General features: G+C 39.6%; 3 protein-coding genes across 4 annotated transcripts in view; 1 reads left to right on the top strand and 2 right to left on the bottom strand.

Annotated features, from left to right (window-relative positions):
• Positions 1-3, bottom strand: part of LOC127963323 (WAS/WASL-interacting protein family member 2-like) — a 2,395-nt gene extending 2,392 nt beyond the window's left edge. Inside the window, exon 1 of the mRNA XM_052563172.1 lies at positions 1-3. This exon is cut by the window's left edge and continues 100 nt beyond it. Within this exon, the coding sequence (XP_052419132.1) occupies positions 1-3 (3 nt within the window).
• Positions 1-24,930, top strand: part of cdk11b (cyclin-dependent kinase 11B) — a 376,069-nt gene that overhangs the window by 264,204 nt on the left and 86,935 nt on the right. The gene's annotated exons all lie outside the window — the stretch shown is intronic.
• The window catches only part of LOC127963156 (FYVE, RhoGEF and PH domain-containing protein 3-like), a 36,879-nt gene continuing 27,994 nt past the window's right edge, over positions 16,046-24,930 (bottom strand). For both annotated transcript variants that reach the window (XM_052562912.1, XM_052562911.1), the window contains exons 9-19: positions 24,796-24,854; positions 24,425-24,571; positions 23,411-23,503; positions 23,242-23,321; positions 23,023-23,053; positions 22,128-22,229; positions 21,855-21,908; positions 21,548-21,649; positions 21,326-21,454; positions 17,711-17,831; positions 16,046-17,436 (exon numbers count right to left, since the gene is read on the bottom strand). In XM_052562912.1, coding sequence (XP_052418872.1) covers positions 17,751-17,831; positions 21,326-21,454; positions 21,548-21,649; positions 21,855-21,908; positions 22,128-22,229; positions 23,023-23,053; positions 23,242-23,321; positions 23,411-23,503; positions 24,425-24,571; positions 24,796-24,854 — 878 coding nt within the window. In that variant the 3' untranslated portion in view covers positions 16,046-17,436; positions 17,711-17,750. The remainder of the gene's footprint in view (positions 17,437-17,710; positions 17,832-21,325; positions 21,455-21,547; positions 21,650-21,854; positions 21,909-22,127; positions 22,230-23,022; positions 23,054-23,241; positions 23,322-23,410; positions 23,504-24,424; positions 24,572-24,795; positions 24,855-24,930) is intronic.

Here is a 24,930-nt window from a genome sequence, read left to right as displayed (position 1 = left end):
CATGCGGTGGAGCCACTGCAGCGGAGCTACAGAGGGTGAACTCACGTCCCAGGAGATAATAGCGGAGGGTGAGGATGGCCCATATGATGGCAAGGCACTCTTACTCTATGGTGCTTTACTTAGCTTCTCTCTCCGAGAGCTTCCGGCTAATGTACAGCACCGGCCGTTCCTCCCCCTCTATCTCCTGTGACAGGACTGCACCCAGCCCCCTGTCCGACGGGTCTGTGTGCAAAAGAAAAGGGAGAGAAAAATCAGGAGAGTCTAACATCGGCCCGCCACACAGGGCAGCCTTGACCTGGGTAAAGGCCTGCTGACATGGCTCCGTCCACTGGACCATATCTGGCACCTCCTTTTTAGTAAGGTTAGTCAAAGGGCTGGTGAGGTCCCAATAATTAGGAATAAACTGTCTATAATATCCCGCCAGCCCCAACTCCTTACCTCCTTACCTCCTTGCCTAACCTCCTTTGTGATCTTGGGACGTGGGCAGGTCGCAATAGTGGCTGTGTTGTCAATTTGGGGACGCACCTGTCCATGCCCCAAGTGGAAGCCCAGATACCTTACTTCCACACGCCCAATCGCACATCTCTTTGGGTTGGCCGTGAGTCCCCCTCTATCTCCTGTGACAGGACTGCACCCAGCCCCCTGTCCGACGGGTCTGTGTGCAAAAGAAAAGGGAGAGAAAAATCAGGAGAGTCTAACATCGGCCCGCCACACAAGGGCAGCCTTGACCTGGGTAAAGGCCTGCTGACATGGCTCCGTCCACTGGACCGTATCTGGCACCTCCTTTTTAGTAAGGTTAGTCAAAGGGCTGGTGAGGTCCCAATAATTAGGAATAAACTGTCTATAATATCCCGCCAGCCCCAACTCCTTACCTCCTTGCCTAACCTCCTTTGTGATCTTGGGACGTGGGCAGGTCGCAATAGTGGCTGTGTTGTCAATTTGGGGACACACCTGTCCATGCCCCAAGTGGAAGCCCAGATACCTTACTTCCACACGCCCAATCGCACATCTCTTTGGGTTGGCCGTGAGTCCCGCCCCCCTCAGCGATCTCAGAACAGCCCTCAGATGCTGTATATGGCGCTGCCATTCATTACTTAATATATTGATATCATCCAGGTAGGCAGCCGCATATGCAGCATGGGGCCACAAAATCTTATCCATGAGGCGCTGAAAGGAAGCCGGTGCCCCGAACAACCCCAATGGAAGGGTAACAAACTAGTGTAATCCAAACTGTGTTGTGAAAGCTATCTTTTCTTTGGATAATGGAGACAAGGGGATCTGCCAATAACCCTTTGTTAAGTCCAATGTCGAATAAAAACGAGCCGTGCCTAGCCGATCAAGCAACTCGTCAACCCGTGGCATTGGATACACGTCAAATTTCGACACAGCATTCACCTTGCGGTAATCCACACAGAACCAGACTGAGCCGTCCGTTTTCGGAACTAAAACTATCGGGCTCGCCCAGTTACTATTGGATTCTTCTATTACCCCCATGTCAAGCATTGCGCCTAATTCAGCCTGAACTACCTTTTTCCTGTGCTCAGGTAAGCGACACGGCCGGCTGCGAACTACCACGCCCGGCTCGGTCTCAATATGGTGCTGAATCAGGTTAGTACGGCCCGGTAGGGGTGAGAAGACGTCGGCAAACTCTGTCTGTTATTTCGTTAAATCAGTGAGTTGGGACGGCGAGAGGTGATCTACCCCTGGGGCCAGGGTGAGGGATTGTGGTTTGACATTCGCATCTGATCCGAGATCATCTTCCCCGCCAGTCACCGTTGCCAACATCACTGATTCTGCCTCATTCCATTTTTTTAGGAGGTTGAGGTGATAGATCTGACGGGTCCCGTTCCTATCGGTACGTATTACCTTTCCTATAATCGAGATCTCCGACTTGTCGTGCGACCTCAAACAGTCCCTGCCACTTAGCCATTAATTTAGAGCTCGACATTGGGAGTAATACAAGTACTTTCTCTCCCAGTGCAAATTTGCGTAATCTAGTTCCCCTGTTATACAGATGGCTTTGGCAGTTGACAACAATATAAACTTTTTTTTTTTACACACCTACTGATAGGACACTGTCAACAGTATTGACGGCAAAATAGAGTATGTTTGACAGGTGTAATATTTGAAAATCTATAATAATTTATTTTATTTTTTAAATTACATTTATATCTGAATTTATGCAAACCTATAAACTTTCAAATATCAAAATGTCATGAATTAATATGTATTTGTGTACAAAATGACATACATTTTCCTAGTATATTTTGCCTTGAAACGCTTCCGACACGGAACTGAGATGCTTGCGCCACGCATCCAGTGTGTCCAGTGTGCATTTATTCTAAGCGATTGCTTATGGTCAAATTTTGATGAATAATACAATTTTTTATAATGTAATAATGTAACATGTTTTAGACTTTTGTAAGAATACTTATTTTATTGCCCTCATCTGAACTTGAATGAGCAGCGTCTTGGATTTCCAATCACAGGATGGACAGACAAAGAATCTTATTCAAAATATAATTTAATCCATTGCCTACATTTTACTAGTATCAGATTTTTATAGTTTTTATAAACCAAAATCATAAAAATATTCTTCATTGATTGAAATAAAATGAATGTTAACTGCAATAAAATAAAAATCTATAAAAAGGAAATAAATATATGAAATACACATATTTAAAAAAAACGTATTTTTATTTCATTTAGCTTTATACTAACCTGATGTACTAAAATACATCTAAAATTAAAAAATGCATTACAATTTAAAAAAAAAGATTTTAGTCTACTAAATATACTGTAGATTTAGTCAACTAGAATGTTATGATAATTAGTCGACTAAACCTAGACTAAAACTAAAACAATTCAGATGACTAAAAAAAGACTAAAACTAAATTGCATTTTCATCAAAAGACTATGACTTAAACTAAATCAAAATTTGCTGTCAAAATTAATACTGTTGTCAAGGCAAAGTAAAACAAACTTATTCAACATCTCCCGAAGGACATTATTGATGAATGCCAGAAGATGGCTGGAGCATTGACCAGGCCAAAGGGCATAACCTGGTATTCATAATGAACTATTGAAGTGTTGAGCACTGTCTTCCACTTGTATCAGATCCTGGCCAGATGGTAGACAATGCAAAAATTCAGTTTAGTGAAGGTGACAGTACCCTGTAGGACCTCAAAAGCTGTGGAAAACCAGGTTAACAGTGATGCAATTAAGACCCCGACAATCAATAATGCAGGGTCACAGATCACCATCTTTCTTGGTGACAAAGAAGAAGAATCTGAACTTGAATGAGCAGCATAAGAAGAAGAAGAAGTCGTCAGCGGCAGATGGGGTCGATGGGTGGATGAACCCACTGTTCAGGACTTCCTGAAGGTTCTTCTCCATGGCAGTTGTCTCAAGAGTGGAGAGAGAGTTTTTCACGAGGCGGGCTGGAACAATCAAAAGGTCTGTGCAGAGGTAAATAGGCAGCTTGGGTCTTACTGAAGACTTTGTTGAGATCGGCGTATTCCTGGGGAACTTGGGAATACTTGGAAAAAGAGTTTGGGTCTTTAACACCGGGAATATTAGAACCTCTTTTGACTGGTAGACTTGGGATGGTTAGAAAAGATGAACTGAAGACTTGGCTGCGACAGGCTCCTTGAGTAAAGCCAGTACCTCAGTTGTAGGTATATCTGAGGCAGAAGCAGTAGAACTACTGAAGGAATCTAAATGAGTCCGAGGAGAGGTATACAGTAGCACAGAACCCAGTGAAGGGGAGGTGGAAGATAGAGCCACTCCTTGATTGGGGTGGAGGTGATTTGCCATCGACAATTGCCAAACTCATAACCCTATGTTGTGAAAGTACATCCCAGAGACATGTTTTTACATGTTTTTTTTTGCGTCTGTCCACACTGGATGTGACAATGTGAACATTCCAAATCACTCAAACTTTGTGTCAGTATGTCATAAATGTAACAAGGCATCAGTTTACTGTCAGAGTGTCGCACGGCATCCAGTGTAGACAACATCACTGATCATAAAGTGTTGCACAATTAGGCTGTATTTAACATATCATGATGACTTATGAGTTCAGTATTTGTGCTAAATCTTTGCAGATTTGGCGTGAATGAATTTGTCCAAGAAATGAATAAGTGAACATAATTTACGAAAAGTAACCTGCCAAAATGGCTAGAGATTTGACAGCATTACCTGCCACAGCAAATTTATACCTTGTTTGGTGGGTTGGTGGTTTTCATTTCAAACCCTGGCTATATCACTGAGAGTGACAAGAGCCTCTTGCTAATATTCAGTGGTGGCCAAAATGATTAGAACACTAGTATTTTCATCAGTCAGTCATTTAATAATCCAGTGAGAGTTTTGTCTGACAACAGCCAGTGCTCCGCACAGTATCATAAAAAGCGCTACACAATTAAAATTGAATGGAATCGAATCTCATCATCATCCAGTCCATCTGTAATGACATGAAGAAACAGAACACACTGACTTCCCCCCCCCCAAAAAAAAAAACTCTGCACAAGTCCACTGAGGGAGGATAAATTTAGTTAATAGTTAATTGATCAAGAAAATCTATGACAATATTTTTGACAGCATTTTTACACATGCACCTAAAACTTTAAACAGTACTGTAGCTTTGCAGGTTAGTCTTGGAGACACTTCTGTATTTAGTCTGTCTCAGTTTGTTCTGTTTATTCATGTCATTCCAGACACAGTGTCACAAAATATTCTGGAAAATGATGAAAGAAACAAGTGCAGTTCAATAAATCAAAAACAAACATCCAAAACAGGGCAAACAAGAAGAAAGCAAAAAGTAATTCAAAAATGTACACAGAACGCAATACTGAAGCAAACAAGGGATAGCAGAACATGATATATATATATATATATATATATATATATATATATATATATATATATATATATATATATATATATAGGGGAACTATGAAGACTAAATGACACACAACAGCTAGGAATAATAAAAACTAATAATGAGTGCAAGGGTTGATGGTAACTGAAGTCCGGAACACAAACAACAGTCCAGAATAGTGTCCTCTGATAGCTGGCAAGGGCATTCCAGCAAATGGCTGTGACAAAGACTGGGTGATGATGAGATCAGGGCCCATATTCATGAAAATTCTAAATGCAAAGGGTTATGAATACTGACGAGGACTTTTAAGAGGCTTAAGAATTTTTTTGAGCTGTGGAGAAAATTGATGAAACGTGAAGAGAGAAGAAATGCATATTTGCATGACAACGGTTTAATAAGACATTACACATTAGATTGTGCAGTGATCATGTTTGTGACCTATATTAGACATGCTAAAATCTCTGACACAGTTTTAAAATGCCATAGCACCAGAAATGAAACTAATCACTAAATTAACTATGGCTACATTCACACTGTCAGTTTTAGGGATTGTCAACTGTATTTCCTCACAGTCTCCAAATGTCCTGTTAAAAAAGCAGCTTAATGTACAGTAGTGTCTCAAATACTGGCTGTATGAACGTGCAATGAGAGTCAAGCCCGTATGCAATCTTTTCTGCATCTTGTGCATTACACTGAAATTGTAACTTGCCCAGAGTGAAACCATGATATGAGCGACTCTCTTGCACTATACTAAAACTAGTTTCTGTGAATGTGGTTGTGAGTCCTAAAAATAGATGGGTGTGAGTGATAGAATGCGGTTATCACCCCCGTAAATAACTTTATTGTGTGAACGTAACCGTCTTAAGGACTTAAATACAGGACTGACGCCGTATTCTGCTCCTGTGTGAATGTGGCTGTTGTACATAAACATATTTGGCAACTGGAAAAATGTAACTTTGCAGCCGTGATGATTTTGGTCTATCATAACTTTCTAAAAGCAAAGTGATCACACAAACAATTACAGCACTTTCAGAACCATATTGTGTCCCTGCTCGTTTCCTATTAAATACCTTAAGAACAACATTAACAGCATGGTATATAAAAAGTAAGTATATACAGTATCTCACAAAAGTGAGTACACTTCACATTTCAGCAATCATATTAGTATATACTGTATTCTCAAGGGACAATACTATAGAAATTACACTTGGATTTATTTTAGAATAGTCAATCTGCTGCTTGTATAGCAGTATAGATCTACTATCCTCTGAAAATAACTTAACATACTTCCATTATTGTGAATATAGTTGAAAACAAAAGTGAACCTCACAGTTTGTTCCTGGGATCCTCTTCCACTCATGTTAGGCACATGGTGCTTCTTTACCTTCCGCTTAAAAGGGTTCAGGTCTGGAGACATACTTGGCCACACCATCACCTTCATCTTCAGCTTCCTCAGTCAAGTCAAGTCAAGACACCTTTATTTATATAGCTCTTTTAACAATACAGATTGTAACAAAGCAACTGAACAGCATTAAATAGGAAAATAGTGTGTCAATAATGCAAAAAGGCAGTTTAAATGGTATCTGTCCAATCAAGTCAATGATATCGCTGTAGATGAAGTGACCCCATCTAAGCAAGCCAGAGGCGACAGCGGCAAGGAACCGAAAATCCATCGGTGACAGAATGGAGAAAAAAACCTTGGGAGAAACCAGGCTCAGTTGGGGGTCAGTTCTCCTCTGACCAGACGAAACCAGTAGTTCAATTCCAGACTGCAGCAAAGTCAGATTGTGCAGAAGAATCATCTGTTTCCTGTGGTCTTCTCCTGGTGGCCATCTAGGACATAAGGTCTTCACTGAGGATATGTCTCTGGGGCTCATCTAGTTGTCCTGGTCTCCGCTGGCATTCAGGGCTGAAGAGGTCGTCTCTAGGTGCTGATTCTCCATCTGGTCTGGAAACGTACTGGATCCAGGTGGATACGGTGACCCTGGAATAAGAGCGAAATAGACTAATATTAGCATCGATGCCATTCTTCTCACGATGTACCAAACACATTGTGTGGTATGGGAAGTGTTCTCTGTTCCTGCTTTCCTAATTAATGCATCCTAAAAATAATTTTTGGGATTTGGATATTAGAAATGTGTTAGTGTGTTATGTGTATGCCAGGTTAAAGAGATGGGTCTTTAATCTAGATTTATACTGACAGAGTGTGTCTGCCTCCCGAACAATGTTAGGTAGGTTATTCCAGACATTAGGCACTAAATAGGAAAAGGATCTGCTGCCCGCAATTGATTTTGATATTCTAGGTATTAAGAAATTCTCAGTTTTGAGAAAGAAGCGGATGTAGAGGACTATATTGCAATAAGACCTCATTCAAATACCGAGATGCTAAACCATTCAGGGCTTTATAAGTAATAAGCAAGATTTTTAAAATCTATACAATTTGATATGGAACCAGTGCAGTGTGGACAGGACCGGGCTAATATGGTCATACTTCCTGGTTCTAGTAAGAACTCTTGCTGCTGCATTTTGGACTAGCTGTAGTTTGTTTATTAAGCGTGCAGAACAACCACCCAATAAAGCATTACAATAATCCGAACCTTGAGGTCATTAATGCAGAAATTCACATTATTGCATTTGATATTGAGAGCATAGGTCATAATTTAGATATATTTTTTGAGATGGAAAAATTCAGTTTTACAAGTGCTAGAAACGTGGCTTTCTAAGGAAAGACTGCGATCAAATAGCACACCTAGGTTCCTAACTGATGACGAAGAATTGACAGAGCAGCCATCAAGTCTTAGACAGTGTTCTAGGTTATTACAAGCACAGTTTTAGGTCCTATATTTAACACCTCTTTTCAGAATTTAGCAGTAAGAAATTACTCCTCGTCCAGTTTTTTATGTCGACTTTGCATTCCATTAATTTTTCAAATTGGTATGTTTCTACTTCAAAGAAATCTGAGAGCTGAGTATCATCAGCATAACAGTGAAAGCTAGCACCGTGTTTCCTGATGATCTCTCCCAGGGATAACATGTAAAGTCTGAGAAGTAACGGCCCTACTGAGCCTTGAGGTACTCCATACTGCCCTTGTGATCGATATGATACCTCTTTATTTACTGCCACGAACTGATGGCGGTCCGATAAGTACGATTTAAACCATGTTAATGCACTTCCATTAATGCCAGCAAAGTTTTCTAGTCTATTCAAGAGAATGTTGTGGTCAATAGCACCAATGCAGCACTAAGATCCAATAAAACTAATAGAGAGATACAACCACGATCAGATGATAAAAGCAGATCATTTGTAACTCTAAGGAGAGCAGTTTCAGTACTATGATACGGTCTAAATCCTGACTGGAAATCCTCACATATACCATTTTTCTCTAAGAAGGAATATTATTGTTAGGATACTGCCTTTTCTATTATATTACAGTGACTGACATCGTGCTTGCAAGTTCACACACCTCTTTAAAGTTATTTTTAGTGATCTCCGACTGGCGAAGTTGAACATCATTAGCGTCAGCATGAATAACAATCTTTTACATTTAGTATTATCCAGCACTTTTAAGTTAGACAAGATGTCAGGCGCTCTGGCTTTTGGTAAACAGTGGACTATGGTGGCTGGTGTCTCTATATTCACGTTCTGTACTATAGAATCACCAATAACTAGAGCACTTTCATCAGGTTTCTCAGTGGGCACTGAGTGGGGAGAACCTGTTTAATATTTTGATCGTAATAGAAGAGCGGTGTTTTGACCCACAGTATGTTGTCCCATTGTCACCCAGTTGCCCTGCTGCAGAGGCACTTTAGCCGGGACCGAACAATGTACAGGAGTCCCTGAGCTAGTCGCATCGAAAAACTTATCTACGGCCCTCATGTTCTTACTGTCCTCATTTAAAATTTGGATGCGTGTCTCTAATTCTGAAACCTTCTCTGTCAGCCTAACTATTTCCCTGCATTCAACACATGTGAATCCCTCATCTGCGACAGAGATAGATAAACTGTACATGTGGCAAGTGGTGTAAACAACAATAACAGGAGAAGCCATTACTCACCATGACTGAAGAATGATTCTGACTGAATGATTCTGACTTACCACTGTTGTTTGATAAACTTGTGAAAAATGGTGCTAGAAAGAAGCGTATGGACAGAGTGTTTACGCTAATGTTGGCATTATTATTTTATTAAATTTCTGCTGCTAGTGGCGAAGCAAATCCGGTGGAGCCTTTATCTTGATTTTGTTATTGCCAAATACCCATCTTAATTCAGAATTTATCTTAATTAAATTTGTTAAGAAAGACTAATTTTTATTGGTGCATTTATATTTATAGGCTACATGAGCCTATGCCTATCACAAACTACTCTGCAACACGCAGACAGGAACCGGAAGTGATAGCCAGTTTGGGCGTCTGCAAGGCAGTTGACATCCTGGAGGTGTTTGGGGTCGTTATCATGTTGGAAAACTGTCATTCTGCCAAGTTTCTGAAGGGAAGGCATCTTGTTCTGCTTCAGAATGTCACAGTACAAGTTGGAATCTGTACCTTATACCTGGATGGGAGACCTCCAGGGAAAACTAGGTTGCTGCTGGAAGAAGTGTTAGTGAGGCCAGCAGGGGGCGCTCACCCTGTGGTCTGTGTGGGTCCTAGCGCCCCAGTGTAGTGATGGGGACACTATACTGTCAACAGAGGTGGAAAGTAACGAATTACATTTACTCGCGTTACTGTAATTGAGTAGCTTTTTTGTGTACTAATACTTTTTTAGTATTAGTACTAGTACTTTTTTAATCTGTAATTTTAGTTTTACTTAAGTATATTTTGTTTGAAGTATTGTACTTAGCTACATTTTAAAACACATTAATAACTGAGTTAAAAAAACAAAAAAAAATCGCTCCCTGTAAACTCCGCAGTAAATAATGGGCAGGAGGTCAAACTGGCGCTAAAATCACAAGAAAGATGCAGAAGGACAAAACAGGCGTTAGTGGTGCAGACACCGCTGAAAACGAAACCCCGTCATATTCTGAAGTTGAACTCGAAGGAAATAAAGTGAACCCCTGGCCATATGCAGTGCTATTGTGCATATGCTATTATGCAGTGTAAGCTGTACTTGCCTAGGGAGACCAAACTAGCAGCTTATAAAATCTAGACAAGACATCAACCCTTCGCAAGAATTTAGAGGTAAGCTAAATAATTGCATCGCTGCATTGGTGGTTAAAATGAAGCTTTGACATTTTAGCAAGAGGTTTTGCACAAATTAGCCAAAAAGACAGTGGTGAGGTATATATATTATATCGTCTGCGATAATATGATAATTTTAGTTTTAATGAAGATGCGCGTGCATTTATAGTGCGTTCTTTCACTGTGTGATTCAGTCTCCTAAAATGCATTTATAATGATCACAAAATTGAAGATATAGGGGCAGAAAATTCACATATTTATACAATTTCATTTATTAAATCAATATCACACAAAAATGCCGTCTATTCCTCCAAAAATCATCATGAATATATACATACACACATATATATATATATATATATATATAACAGTTCAGTAAACAAGTTAATTAAGAGACTTGCTTTTTAGACACCATATTGCCTTTTTTAGCTCTATTTTTACAACAGAAAATAATTCCAAACACAGCCACAAAAGCACAGTTTTGCGTCTCTGAGCAACGTGACAGTGTTTCGTTCCTGAATGAATCAACCGTTTAAATGATTCGGTTCAATCGCAATGACTCACTTATTAACAGTGACTTGCTGACACATTCTGGCCATTTTAATTTCACATTTAAAAGTATATTTTGTTTTTTTTTAATAATTAATTTCTTATAATTTCAAATGAGTATTCAACATTTTATGTCTTGTATATCAAAACATTATTCATGCATTTGTAACTGCAGGTTAAATGCATTCTTGTCCTGCACTAAACAGTGTAATACATCTAAATGCCACTTCCAATGAATCTTCTGCATTTCCTCTGCATTAAAAGATGAGTTTGTTGATACTGATTTGCCTGGTAACACCCAAAATGTCTTCTTATTCTAAATAACTGATTCCTTTAATTAAAAACAACTATTTTGAGATTAAAAGGCCTATCCCAGGGGTGTCAAACTCAGTTCCTGGAGGGCCGTAGCCCTGCAGAGTTTAGTTCTAACCCTGCTCCAGCACACATATCATGTGGTTTTCAAATAAACCTAAATGATTAGATTAGCTGGATCAGGTGTGTTTAATTAGCGTTATATCTAAACTGTGCAGGACTGTGGCCCTCCAGGAACTGAGTTTAACACCCCTGGCCTGTCCCATTTCTGACTCCCTCCCGCTGTTAAAATGTAACTAAGTAATTTTTACTCTGAGTAAATTTTTAATTAGCTACTTTTACTTGAGTAGATTTTTAGACTGGTACTTTTACTTGTACTTAAGTAAAATTTCATTAATGTAATGGTACTTTTACTTGAGTAGAATATTTTTGTACTCTTTCCACCTCTGACTGTCAACAAGCACCGTCCATAGGATGAGACGTTAAACCGAGGTCCTGACTCTCTGTGGTCATTAAAAATCCCAGGATGTCTTTGAAAAGAGTAGAGGTGACCTCGGCATCCTGACTAAATATTATCAGACCACAGAACATGATTCCAGTCATTCTTGCTCTTGGACAGATTTTCATCAACAAACTGTTTGTGGGTTTTCTTGTGAACCAGCTTAAGAAGAGGCTTCCTTCTGGAATGACGGCCATGCAAACTGACTTGTTGCAGTGTGTGGCCTATGGTCAGACCTTCCACTTCTTCAACCTCTATAGCTATCCTGGGAGCACTCGTGTGTCTTTTTTTAGAAGCCAGCTTCAGCACCTGATGCACAGCACGAGGACCCGACTTCTTTGATCAACCCTTGCGAGGCCTGTTCCAAGTGGAACCTGTCTTGTAAAACCTCTGTATGACCCTGGCCACTATACTGTAACCCAGTTTCAGGGTGTTACCGATCTTCCTATAGCCTAGGCCATCTTTGTGGAGAGCAACAATTCTAATTCTCAAATCCTCAGAGAGTTTTTTGCTATAAGGTGCCATGTTGAGCATCCAGTGGTCCGCATGAGATAATTGTAGTCAAAGCACCAAATCTTAACTGTTCTAATACAAGATACACAAATTTGTGTAGTCCTAGCAAGCAGTCAAAAACATGAACATGATGAACAGGACATGTGGCTTTGTTGTCACTTAGGGTGTACTTTTGTTGCCAGCCATATTGACAATAATGGCTGTATGTTAAGTTATTTTCAGAGCAGCACATTGACTACTCTAAAATATATCAAAGTTTTATTTCTATAGTATTGTCCCTTGAGAAGATATAATAAAATGGTTACTGAAATGTGAGGGGTGTAATCACTTTTGTGAGATACTGTATGTAGTGAACTACATACTAGTTTTCTAATCATTTTGGCCAACGCAAGGAAGTGTTGTCTCATAAAAGACAGAAAATCCCATTAATGAAAATGAAAATTTGATGTTTATCTGCTTACCCCCAGGGCATCCAAGAAGTTTGTTTCTTCACTAGAACACAACCAAGATTTTTAACTCAAACCATTGCAGTCTGTCAGTCTTATAATGGAAGTGGTTGGGAACCACGGCTTAAACATAAAATAAAAATAAAACGTGGCTTGTGACGATCCATTGATGTGTAAAGACACAAAACAATAGGTCTGTGCAAGAAACTGAACCATATTTATATTGTTTTACCTCTGATTAACACAATGTCCGAACTGTTAGAACTCTCCTAAGTGTGTCCTGTTGTGCACATTCTCAGCAGCAGGCACGTGAGGCATCTTCTTCTTCTTCTTGCATTACGGCAGATCGCAGGCTTATAAGTGCATTACTGCCACCTATCTCTCAAATAGACCATTGATACTCCTAACTGAGATTGTAGATAGAGTGTCATTTGTTCACTTGAGAGATAGGTGGCGGTAATGCACTTATAAGCCTGCAATCTGCCATACAGCAAAAAGAAGAAGAAGATGCCTGTTTGAGAACGTGCTCAGGACTTGCTTTAGGCCCCAGTATACTTCAAACAAAGTTCATTCTCGTTCTTCGTTTGGGGGCTAAAAAAGAAGTTTGAAAAGGTTGAGCAATGGTATACTGTTTTGCTGCTGGAGGCGGAGTGTAGATTAATGTAAATGATCCGTAGTCATGTTCTTGCCTTGTGTCTTTGTCTGTTTTCGTGTTGGATTTATTCTCTGGTTTTGACCCCTGCCTGGACTGTATACCCTTTTGATTACCCCTAATAAACGACATACCTGCACGTGGATCTCTCTGTGTATTCCTGCATCCCGGTCGTGACAGGTGTAACATTTATTTGAAACACGTACTTGGTACTTGCTAACTTAAATCTTTACTCTTTCCTTTCATGGCTTTGGGAAACTTGTCTTGGCTGTTTCTCTGCTTGGCTTTTTGCTTAACTCCTGGTCGTCGAAACCAATCTTCATTGCTATTTCTTTCTAGGAATGAAATGCTTTCTCTGAATCTTTAAAGTATCTCTGTGAGCGATCGTACAGGTGTGGATATATCTGTGCAGCTCTGCTATTGTGTATTCATGTTGCTAGCCACGGACCAATAGAAACTCAAAGGTGTTAAGGAGCCAAACAAACTCCCCCAAAAGTTGAGACTTAGGTCTCTGCAGAGCAAAAGTGGGCATTTATCACCATGTGGTTGTTTCTGAATCATGCAATCTAAATGATCGCCCTTACCCAACCCCACCCCTAAACCCAACGTCACTATTACATCAACCAATCAGGTATCATGGTGTAAAAACACCTTGATCTAGTAACTCCCATTGCTTTCCTGCAGAGACCTATACTTGGCAAAATTTAACAAGATTTTGTTCGCAATTACGTCATATCAGTTTGTTGTTCAATTTCATTTGAAGTATATTGGGGCCTTTAGGAGAGTTCTAACAGTGAATTTAGAGGTAAAAAACGATATAAATAATGTTCAGTTTCTTGCACAGACCAATCGTTTTTTGTCTTTACACATCAATGGCTTTACACACTGGCTCTTAACTATCCTTGCTGAAAAGAGCTGAATGGAGCCACCTTGACACACCGATCCCCAAAGAGGAATTCCCTCATCATCGCTGGGATTGGTCAGCTGACAGGCCAGGTGTTATTGGTGCTTCCAGGATTGGTCACACCTGAGGTCTTTCCCATTTTAAGATACTAAATTAATGCCAGGAAAAGTGTCATTTTTATTGATAGAGCTAATAGGCAAATTAGCAGTATTGTGTCTCTAGATGTTAGTAAATCAATATTAAGTTCTTGTTAGCAATATCATTTTTATTTTTATTTGGCAGAAGCCACAGGTATTCACTGAATAAATCAGTGATGCTAAAATTGAGAACAGGGGCCTGTTCTTCGTACTGTACGTCGCTAACTCAGTTAGCTGGATTTTATTGTTGAGGATTTGGCGTGATCTTGGATCATTTGGTTCTTCAAAGCTCATCCCGGAGCTGCTGTCATAGCAACAGGTCCATAAGCTTAAACCTGCTCGGGAGCAGCTTATTTCAGGTAAACAGGATTAGATCGCTTCTTTTCAACAAGAACTGATACTCAAAATATGTCTGCTACCACCGCTACTTTATTACAAGAGTATCGTACTGATCCAGGGACAATAATTTAAAATAATAATTTAAAAGATTATTTTATTAAATTATATTAAAAATTATTTAAAAATAATATTAAAAATGCTACTATAGACACAGCCAGTTTTACTCACTGAAATATTTATTTGTCATAAAATTATTACTTCATAATTGTATTATAGTCTTACACACATGCTATACAGATAATAGAGTCGTGCATTATGTTGAGAGATGACTGCTATTATAAGAGTGGCTTGATGGAGCGCAGGAGATGCAGATAACATGATATTGACCCTTAAGAAACTTTCATTAATGCTGTCACGCAACAAATCTGTCCAAATATAAAACGAAATGAATAGATAATTTCTACATTGAAATAAAAATTTAAAGACTGCACAACTATTATAAATTGCGAATCTAAATAATTGGGAATCATGAAAAAAATTATAATAAAATAAAAACATGTATCTATTATCTGTTTCATGTATCTATTATAACATTTATGTAGCTTTGTTTGCTTGGCTGTTTCCTTATAAAAGTCCAGAAATTTGTCAAGTTTTTCGTCAGGTGTCGTTTTAAACCAAATGACGTCATTACATTGCCGTCTTGCCACCAGCCAATCGCTGCACTGCTGATCATGGTCTCGAGTATCGATGCATATCCCCTTTTAAGACAACACATGAACGCGCAATTATCTCACATAACTCATTCCAGTAATCATACACAACAGGTGTGTTCGAAGAACATAGGGTTGTGGTAGGTGTAGACGTTAATAAACCATAACTTTACAGTAGAATTTTCGTTGTGGAATTGTACTACCCACTGTTTTGGTGGGAGGTAGGAAAATCTGACAGCGTAGGACAAATCGATAGAACACCTGTCCAGGATTAGCACGATGATATCATCCTGGATGTGTCACTTGATCTCGGATGTAATAAGCGACGTACGAAGAACAGGCCCCAGTGCTCTTCTAACATGTCAATGTGGGCAGGACACTGAAACATTTAAATAAACCTCAGCTTATTTACTTAGCTTGAACTTCACGTTATGTTGCATTTTTTCCCCCAGAGCAGTTCCAGTTTGCTCAGTTATCGGTACACCGTTTACACACACACACACACACACACACACATACTAATTATTTCATTACTATTTATTTCAATACTAATTACTAATTATTTAATGTGGAAGCTTTCAGTCTGTTTGTGAGCATGCTTGTGTCATAATCAGCATCTAAAGCTCCATTAGTAAATTATTTTGTCATAAAAGTGATGGAAACTTTCATCTATGTCTGAGTAAGATTCAGGAAGCTCACAGGAAGTCAGTACCACCCTTTTACAAGAAACCACTAAAATCATCACATATTCAGATTAGCAAGAATATTTTGTGTCTAAAGAAAAAAATACTGTATGTCCATTTCTGTGGTGAAGCATGGACAGTGAGAACGTGTGCTGCTCCTCAACAGTCTGCAAAGAGAAATGTGTCTAGTGCTGGAACACATCTGTTTTTAACAAGCTGAACGAATAAATGAAGCCTCATAAACATCCGTCACCAGATACTCTTTTATTCATTGATATGCTAGAAGACAACTTTTGTACACATAAAATGCTTTTAATAATACTGGTTCTGTTTCAAGGGTTCAAACTATATAAAAAAGGGAAGCAAATGCAAGGGTCACATCATTCAATACATCTTCTGTTGCAATCACAAAACTGGTGCATTCCAAAGAGAAGTGTGCCTTTGTTGAGACAGGAAAGAAACATTCTTAAACTTAGTCCTCTGATCCAAACCTTTATCTTAAGATTCACACAACAGCGAACAGTTTCCCCTCAAGCACTGAAATGGCAGATGTTCTACAGAAGGGTGTAATATTGAGTGGCCTGCCTCAGCAATCTGCCCTTAAACAGTGAAGCTGGGGATCCTCATGAAGACGGAGAAAACAGCACAGTTTGAGGAAGCAACACACCATGAATGTTCGAGCTTACCAAAGGCTTCAGAGGACTTTATCAACACACTTGTCTTGTGAAATCATGGGTGAATGTTTCACTCTAAAAACCAGAGAAAAAGTTTGCATTGTGTAAAATAAAGCCGTTTTAGGACCATTTAGATAATTTTACATTGCGACATTATTCATATATCGAAAAAGGAGATTGAAAAACGTCAGTAATGTGTGCATTAGGTTTTTCTCATTCATTCTCAGTGGGGATTCTCATTACTATAAATATTGTAATAATGTCCTTTAAAGAAATTGTTTACATATGACTAATTATATATGAAATTAAAGTATGACCAAAATGTATGAACCCTACACATTTAAATAGAACAACTTTTCTTGTGTATAATACAAATTTGAATTTGGGGTGAAATGTGCTTAATTATCATGAAAAAAATAGAGGAATGCAAAAAAGGCCCTAAAACAGGCTTCTTTTTTTAATGCAAAATATTATTTCTTCCTGTTGTTTTGAGTGAAATGCTTCAGTTCAGTGGGTCTCATCGGTTTACTATTATTTCTAGGACTTCATCTTTTGCAATCAGAAAGAATGAACAAAGGGGTGCGTGACAGTGACTTGAACTAACAGTGAATCACAAGAACAGTGGCTTAATGCTTGAACTAATTACACATCTGAAAGGCGACCAATGAAAAACCAAACATTGATCGTAACATTCTCTACATCCTCATCCAGAACAACAGTGCATTGACAGACTGAGCTGCAGCCGAAAGAGCAATGAAGGAGGGTAAAACGAACTCCAAAAGAAAGAATGAAAAAGTGCTGAGGATATAGTGATTTCAAGTAACAGGAGTAGAGACCAGAGGCGAAGGGAAGCATCTTATTGGCTCGTGCTCCTCTTTTACAGCATGTGACAGGAGCTCCATTCAGCCCTCAATCAATCTGAACACGTCTGACTCCTTCTTCTTCTCATGTCACAGCCAGAGAGACCTGAGAGAGACAAGAATGACAGCACTCAACTTCTGCAATCACATCTCATCGTGATATTATAAAAATATTCTTATTCTGATTATGCTATTACTATGTGACCTAAAGACAGTGTTTATGAGATTTAGCCAGAAAACACAGACAGAAGAGCACAGCAAAGGATGTTCAGACAGACAGACGCACATTATCCGTGTGTCACCGGCCGCAGACAGGGGCTCTGAGGTCAGGACAGGGAGACGGGTGACTCACACACACACACACACACACACACTCTGACCTGTGTGCTGGTTTGCTGGTAAAGCAGCAGAGGTTGTGCTTCAGTGATGGCCGCCCAGCTCCTGGTCCAGCTCCTCAACTTTTCCTGTTCGTTGAGAAGACTGAGCAACTGATAGCTGCTTCTGAAACACACACACACACACACACACACACACACAGCTGAAGATATGCTGACTAAACTAGCATGGTTGTACATTTGCAGTATAGCGAACACTACCCTGAGCTCTAGAGGAAGCATGTTAAACTCAAGATACTGTGGCCTGAAAACACAGAACAGTCAGTCCATCACAGGAATACGATCTAAAACACAAAGTTAAACTGGAATTATCGCTATACTTACAGTCAGGTCCATATATATTTTGAAAAAGGTACAATTTTTATTATATTAGCTGGTGACCAAAACATATTTAAGTTACAATTATATATCACATGCTGCAAACAAGACCAGATCAGACTTTGAAAGAAAACATCTAAAAAATCCAGAGCACTTCTGGAAAAGCATTCTCTGGATGCTGAAATTAAGATGTTTAGACAGAAGAAGCAGTCAGATGAACTCTGAAGTGTATAGAGATATACTCTCTGCCCAGATTCAGTCAAATGCAGCAAAGCAGATCGAGAGGTGCTTCATAGTACAAATATATCACATTTAAATGTATGCATTTAGCAGACGCTTTTATCCAAAGCAACTTATTCAAGCTTTCTTTTTTTGTGTTCCCTGGGAAGCGAACCCACAACCTTGCGCTGCTAACGCAATGCTCCACCACTTGAGCCACAGATCAAACAGCCACAATGTTTGTTCATTCAGGAACAGTCCTGGCTGGTTAAGATGGACTATCAGTTTGCTCTGTCCTTCTCCTCCTTTCTGAAGTGTGTTTGACACTGACAGACATTCTGTTGTTCATTCATTTTGACTGCATTAAAGAATATACTCAGCAGAATGTGACAGTATCAGCATCCTCACTGTTGGAAAGCTGGGACTGAAATCAAAGTGTTTCCGTGGAGGATCATGCTGTGAGCGCCCTCTTCAGGAAGAACTGTGTGTGATTCAGATACTGACGCACAAGTGTGAACATGACAATGGGAAAGGAAATGCATTCCACATGTCTGATAAACTTCAAGATATTTTAAAAACTTTATTTTGCCCAAAATTCTATTTACCCCAAATCCTGTTGTCCGGTTTATTTATTTATTTATTTTTTTACCCATAAAACTTTAATATAATTAACTCAAGCTTCTAAAAATGTAATTAAATCACATTCTATTTTCCCAAATCCTGTTTTCTGTTTTCTACTCATAAAATTTCAATAATTAACTCAAGCAGTCTCAAGATGTAACTCAAGATATCAAATAAAACTTTGACTTGACTTCTAAAATGCAATTTAATTAAAATATAAAAATGTAAATTGTACAAGCACTGCATTTCTATATAGTTTCTACCATTTCTCCTGCAGTTGCACCTGCACTCACTCACATCATCAACACTTCCCTCCACACTGGTGTTTTTCCCTCATCATTTAGACAGGCACGTATAACTCCACTACTTAAGAAACCCAACCTCAACCATCTCTTTTAGAGAAATACAGACCAGTTTCCCTTCTTCCTTTTATTGCAAAAACACTTAAACGAGTTCAAACAAGTCTCTATATTTCTCACACAGAACAATCTCCTTGACAGCAACCAATCTGGCTTCAGAAGTGGACCTTCAACTGAGACGGCCTTGCTCTCAGTTGTTGAAGCTCTAAGACTGGCAAGAGCAGAATCCAAATCTTCAGTACTTATCCTGCTTGATCTGTCCGCTGCTTTTGACACGGTTAACCACCAGATCCTCCTATCAACCCTACTGGCAAAGGGCATCTCAGAAACCACACTTCAATGGTTTGAGTCTTACCTATCAGATAGGTCCTTCAAAGTATCTTGGAGAGGTGAGGTGTCCAAGTCTCAACATCTAACTACTGGGGTGCCTCAGGGCTCAGTTCTTGGACCACTTCTCTTCTCTGTCTACATGGCATCATTAGGTTCTGTCATTCAGAAACATGGCTTTTCATACCACTGCTATGCTGATGACACTCAACTCTACCTCTCATTCCATCCTGGACCATCACCTTCAACTCAACCTTGCCAAGACAGAACTGCTTGTCATTCCAGCAAACCCATCGTTTCATCACAATTTCACCATCAAATTAGGCACATCAACCATAGCTCCTTCAAAAACAGCTAGAAGCCTTGGAGTTATGATTGATGATCAGCTGACTTTCTCAGACCACATTGCTAAAACTGTCCGATCCTGCAGATTTGCTTTATTCAGCATCAAGAAGATCAAGCCCTTTCTTTGGGAACATGCTGCACAACTCCTTGTTCAAGCTCTTGTTCTGTCCAGGCTGGACTATTGCAATGCTCTCTTGGCAGGTCTTCCAGACAGTTCTATCAAACCTTTACAATTAATCCAGAACGCGGCAGCAAGATTAATTTTAATGAGCCGAAAAGAATACACGTCACACTTCTGTTTATCAATCTGCACTGGCTTCCAATAGCTGCTCGCATAAAATTCAAGGCATTGATGTTTGCCTACAAAACTACCACTGGCTCTGCACCCATTTACCTAAATGTATTACTTCAGACTTATGTGCCTCTAGAAGCTTGCGTTCTGCAAGTGAACGTTGCTTGATTGTGCATCCCAAAGAAGCACAAAGTCACTTTTACAGACTTTTAAATTAAATGTTCCTCCTGGTGGAATGATCTTCCCAACTCAATCCGAGCAGCTGAGTCCTTAGCCATCTTCAAGAATCGGCTTAAAACACATCTCTACCCTCTAACATTTACATTTATTCATTTAGCTGACACTTTTATCCAAAGTGACTTACAATTGCTATATATGTCAGAGGTCTCACGCCTCTGGAGCAACTAGAGGTTAAGTGTCTTGCTCAGGGACACATTGGTGTCCCACAGTGGATTCGAACCCGGTTCTCTCACACCAAAGGCATGTGTCTTACCCACTGAGCCAACCCACTCCACTTTTCTTTTGATTTATTATACAATTAACAAAAATTAAAAAAGGCCTCTAACAATGGCTTGATCTATTCTTTTTCTATTCTCTTTTCTTTGTTTTTATTTATTATATTATTTAAAATCCCATGCTACGTGTACTGTGTAAAGTTAACTGAGACTTGTTATAGCACTTATATATCATTGCTCTTTTGTTGTTTTTGTTTGCTTCCATTGTCCTCATTTGTAAGTCACTTTGGATAAAAGCGTTTGCAAAGTAACTAAATGTAAATATATATATATAGGTGTACTGTACATATACTGTATATATTATTTTGATGATGTTTTGTGGAGAATATCTTTGAGTTTCAGTGTGTATGTGTAGCAGACAAAACTGAGCAGATCATTTTCATAGTGATACGTAGAGCCGCATGTATTAAAAATGATTTTAAATGTTATTAAGGATATTATGGAATTTCTCTATAAATACTGGTAATAATAATTAATAATTATTATTATTATGAACAAAAAATTATTTATCACACAGCCCTACAAGTCGTTCTTAAATGCTGGTAAACCGGTAGGACAAAAAAATAATAAAATAAATAATAATAAAAGAGTGTCAGGCTGTTACCTCGAGTTTTCTCTTGGGCTCAGTGCTGCCCCCTGCTGTCCCTTCAGCTCCCTGCAGGACTTCAAAACACGGCTTACACACACGGATGTTCTTGCTCTCCGACACCTTCGAACACTTCCCACAGACGGCCTGCAGACGCACAGCAGCAGCGTCAGGACACACAGCATCTCATACTAAACCTGTGTGTGTGTGTGTGTGTGTGTGTGTGTGCCACTCACATACCGCGCTGCAGCTCTTGCAGTGGTGTTTGCGTTTGGTGAAGTGGAAGGCCTCACTGCAGCCTTTGCATGTTTCTCTCTCCTTCTCTCGCTTCTTTGAGCTCTTCTGCAGATCAAACACACACACACACACACACACACACACACACAGGTTAACATGGTGATGTCTACCCCATATACAGACCCACTGTGTGCAGAGGTGGACAAAGTACACCGCTCCATTACTTGAGTCAAAATGCAGATACTCAAAAAGTTAAAGTAAATGTTACTGTGCAACTCTGGTTGTGTGTGTGTGTGTGTGTGTGTCTCACCCTCTCAGACTGAGCTCCGTCTGTCTCACATGTGTTCACGCTGCTCAACGGGCCCTGCCATTAAAACACAAAATCAAATACACAGCAAAGCCTCCCGACTTGAGATGTGTGTGTGTGTGATGATCAAATCAAAACAGATCCTGTTCACTAGATCACTCAGTGAACATGCCCATGTCATATCTCACTCTAAAACCAAACACAATTGCCATAAACTCATAAGGACTGGTGTAGTTAGGAGCGGATGCAGTGTTGAGCGTGTGAAGGATGAGTTACCGGCGTGTCAGGCGTCTGCTCCTCATCACGGCTGCAGGACACATTGAAAGCTTTGAACGTCTCGCTGTTCTGCTTGTGCTTCTCAATGGTGGCCAGGATCACCTGCAAACAGAGTTCAACCATAACTACTCCATGATAATATATGCAATTAGATTACATTTCTCTTTCTGTATTCCGCAGAGCAAAGGGGAAAATGATGAGGGTGAGCAAATGATGACAGGACTTTCATTTTGTGTCTGAACCTGAAACATCTCCATGAATCACAATATGAATACGAACATAAGTCAAGAAACTATTTTTTGTAATGTCATTAGATGCAGTCAATTATATTTTCATGTTGACTTGAAATAGAATTGCATAAAAATAACAATTGAAACAGTTGCAGTTGTGCTAAAATGACACCAGAAGCCCTTTCAGAAAAGTGTTTCACTGTACTGAATATGCACTTGTAGTGTCCCCTAAACTTAACTTACATCATTTTTTTGTTAATAATTATATACATATATATACACGCTTGCAGATAATATCAAATTAAGAAAATAATTGGTAATTTAAGTGACAAAGCCACTTAAATACACTTTTTTTTAAAAAGCGCACCTCCTGATGATGTCAGTTAGGTTTTTCTTTAAAGCACATTTAAAATCATTATGGCGTGATAATTCTTTTGTTGTGTTTTAATGAAGTGCACTTCATCTGATGTGCTGACTAACATACTAAAGCACATGCAAAGTACTTAGTATTATAAGTAATTATCATTTTAACTAGTGTGCTATTTGATCTCAAGTTGCAACTTCATCATATCACATGACATTATAGTGAATTAGAGTATATTTCACTTGAACTTAAAAGCTGGTCAGTACATTCAGCAGCACTATTTTCAAAGACAACGACTCACTTTTATCCAGTCGTCCTTCTCCTCAGCCGTCCTGTAAACCACAGACATGAACACAGGCCGATGGTAAGAGCTCACACATCAGGATTTTACATCTAACACTGCATACTTCTCAATGTTAGGTGTGCTACAGATCTTCACAAGGCTGGCTCTGAATGCAGCTTCAGCAGCGGAGACCGAGTGAATGTTGTGATCTGTGTTGGACATGATGAGAAACATCACCTGGCCTGCAGCTCGAGCGAGCGCTGTTTGCCGCTGATGGTGAAGGTGTGAGGGATGTTCTGCTTGGTGTTTTCCTGAACCTTCAACCAATGAGAGGACATGAGCACATGATGAGACAGATGAAGACACAAGTGTGAAGATGCAGCTGAACGTACGGCTGAGGTCATACCTCCATGCCTGCGATGTCGATTCGCTCTCGGACGCTAAACTTCTGTCCCATCAGCCTCAGCTTGGGCACACAATACAGCACCATGTTATTGAACTGGAGAAACACACACACACACACACGTCATCAGCACCTGTGTACTCCGTCTATGTGCTCATCTGCTCTCAAGCTCTAATAACAGGAACAAGCTTTAAGATTGCATTTCTTCCAGTAAGAAGTTTAGCAGAAGGTTGCAGCTGCTCTTTTCCGTACAGTGATCAGCATTAATGTGTCATAACTAAATGAGTCGAGATCTATATTCAAGTCCTCTCGAGTCATGTGAATGACTTTAACTGCACAGACCCTGGAGCACAAAACCAGTCGTGAGGGTCAGTTTTCTTCTGAGGGTGCAGAAAAAATATTGATGACTGCTTAAAGTACCCCTAAGATTTTAAAATAAATATTTTAATAATGCAGCGTCACATTTACATGTTCACGGTTATCTGACGTTGGTTATGGTCACATGACATGCAGGTAAACACAGAAAATATGTAATTTTTTCAGTAAGTTTTTTTATTATGATTTGTTATTTTAATATTATTTAAATTATTTGCTTTCCATCAGTTCCCTTATGAACTCCAGTTTGGGAAACTTTGACGTTGTGTAATGTTTAATGCCTATAAATGTTATATAAGCTAAAATGTGTAAAGTACTGGATTCTGTTACTAACTACAAAGTCTGTCATGTAATCTGAAATCAGTAAGGTGTTGACCGCTGCGCTCGCATCTTTTGCAGCATCTCGTGCTAAAAAATGTGGAGCTCTATTAAAGGAAGTTTAGCTAGAACTTTCTTTTTTCATTCTAGAGCCCATTTGCTTGCAACACAGATTATGCCCTCAGGAGCCTTTTCGTTGTTGTTGAGGAAAAGAGCAGCATGAACATTCTGCTCAACATCTCCTTCTGTGTTTGAAACAACAGTAAATGAGTAAATGATGAGCCTCGCTGCAAGAACACTTTAGAAAACAGATAAACTGTTAACCAGATAGAGATATCGGTCCTGTGCACTGCCGTTCTTAGCCGACATCTTCTTGAAGTGGCCTTCTTTAATGAACTCATTAGCTGGATTAACGATGTCCTCCTCTCCACCCAACTTCTCATACACCTCCAACAGCTTGTGCATCTTCTCCTGCGCACACACACACACACACACACACACACACAGATTCGGTGAAGAGAAACAACTGTGAGCGGCGCATGGCAGCATTATAAAGAGGCAGATGGAGAAGTGAGAGTGATAAAGAAGCGCTTTCACCGAGGACAGCCTTTCACTCGCACACACAGGAAATGGAAACAGCACATCCTGTCTGAGACAGGCGGAAGAGCTGAGGAACAGATGAATACGGCTCTAACCATTTTCCTGATGGCAGCGTTGGAGTGGTTTGCTGCGGTGGAGATCAGCTCCAGAGCATCTGACAGACACACACACAATAAACACACCATCATTAAACAACACACACTTCTGCTGCACGACAACACACACAAATA

This window comes from Carassius gibelio, chromosome B8 (genome assembly GCF_023724105.1).
Source record: "Carassius gibelio isolate Cgi1373 ecotype wild population from Czech Republic chromosome B8, carGib1.2-hapl.c, whole genome shotgun sequence".
NCBI classification, from domain to species: domain Eukaryota; kingdom Metazoa; phylum Chordata; class Actinopteri; order Cypriniformes; family Cyprinidae; genus Carassius; species Carassius gibelio.
The sequence above is the reverse complement of the archived record's forward strand: the minus strand, read 5'-3'. Positions and strand labels throughout refer to the sequence as shown.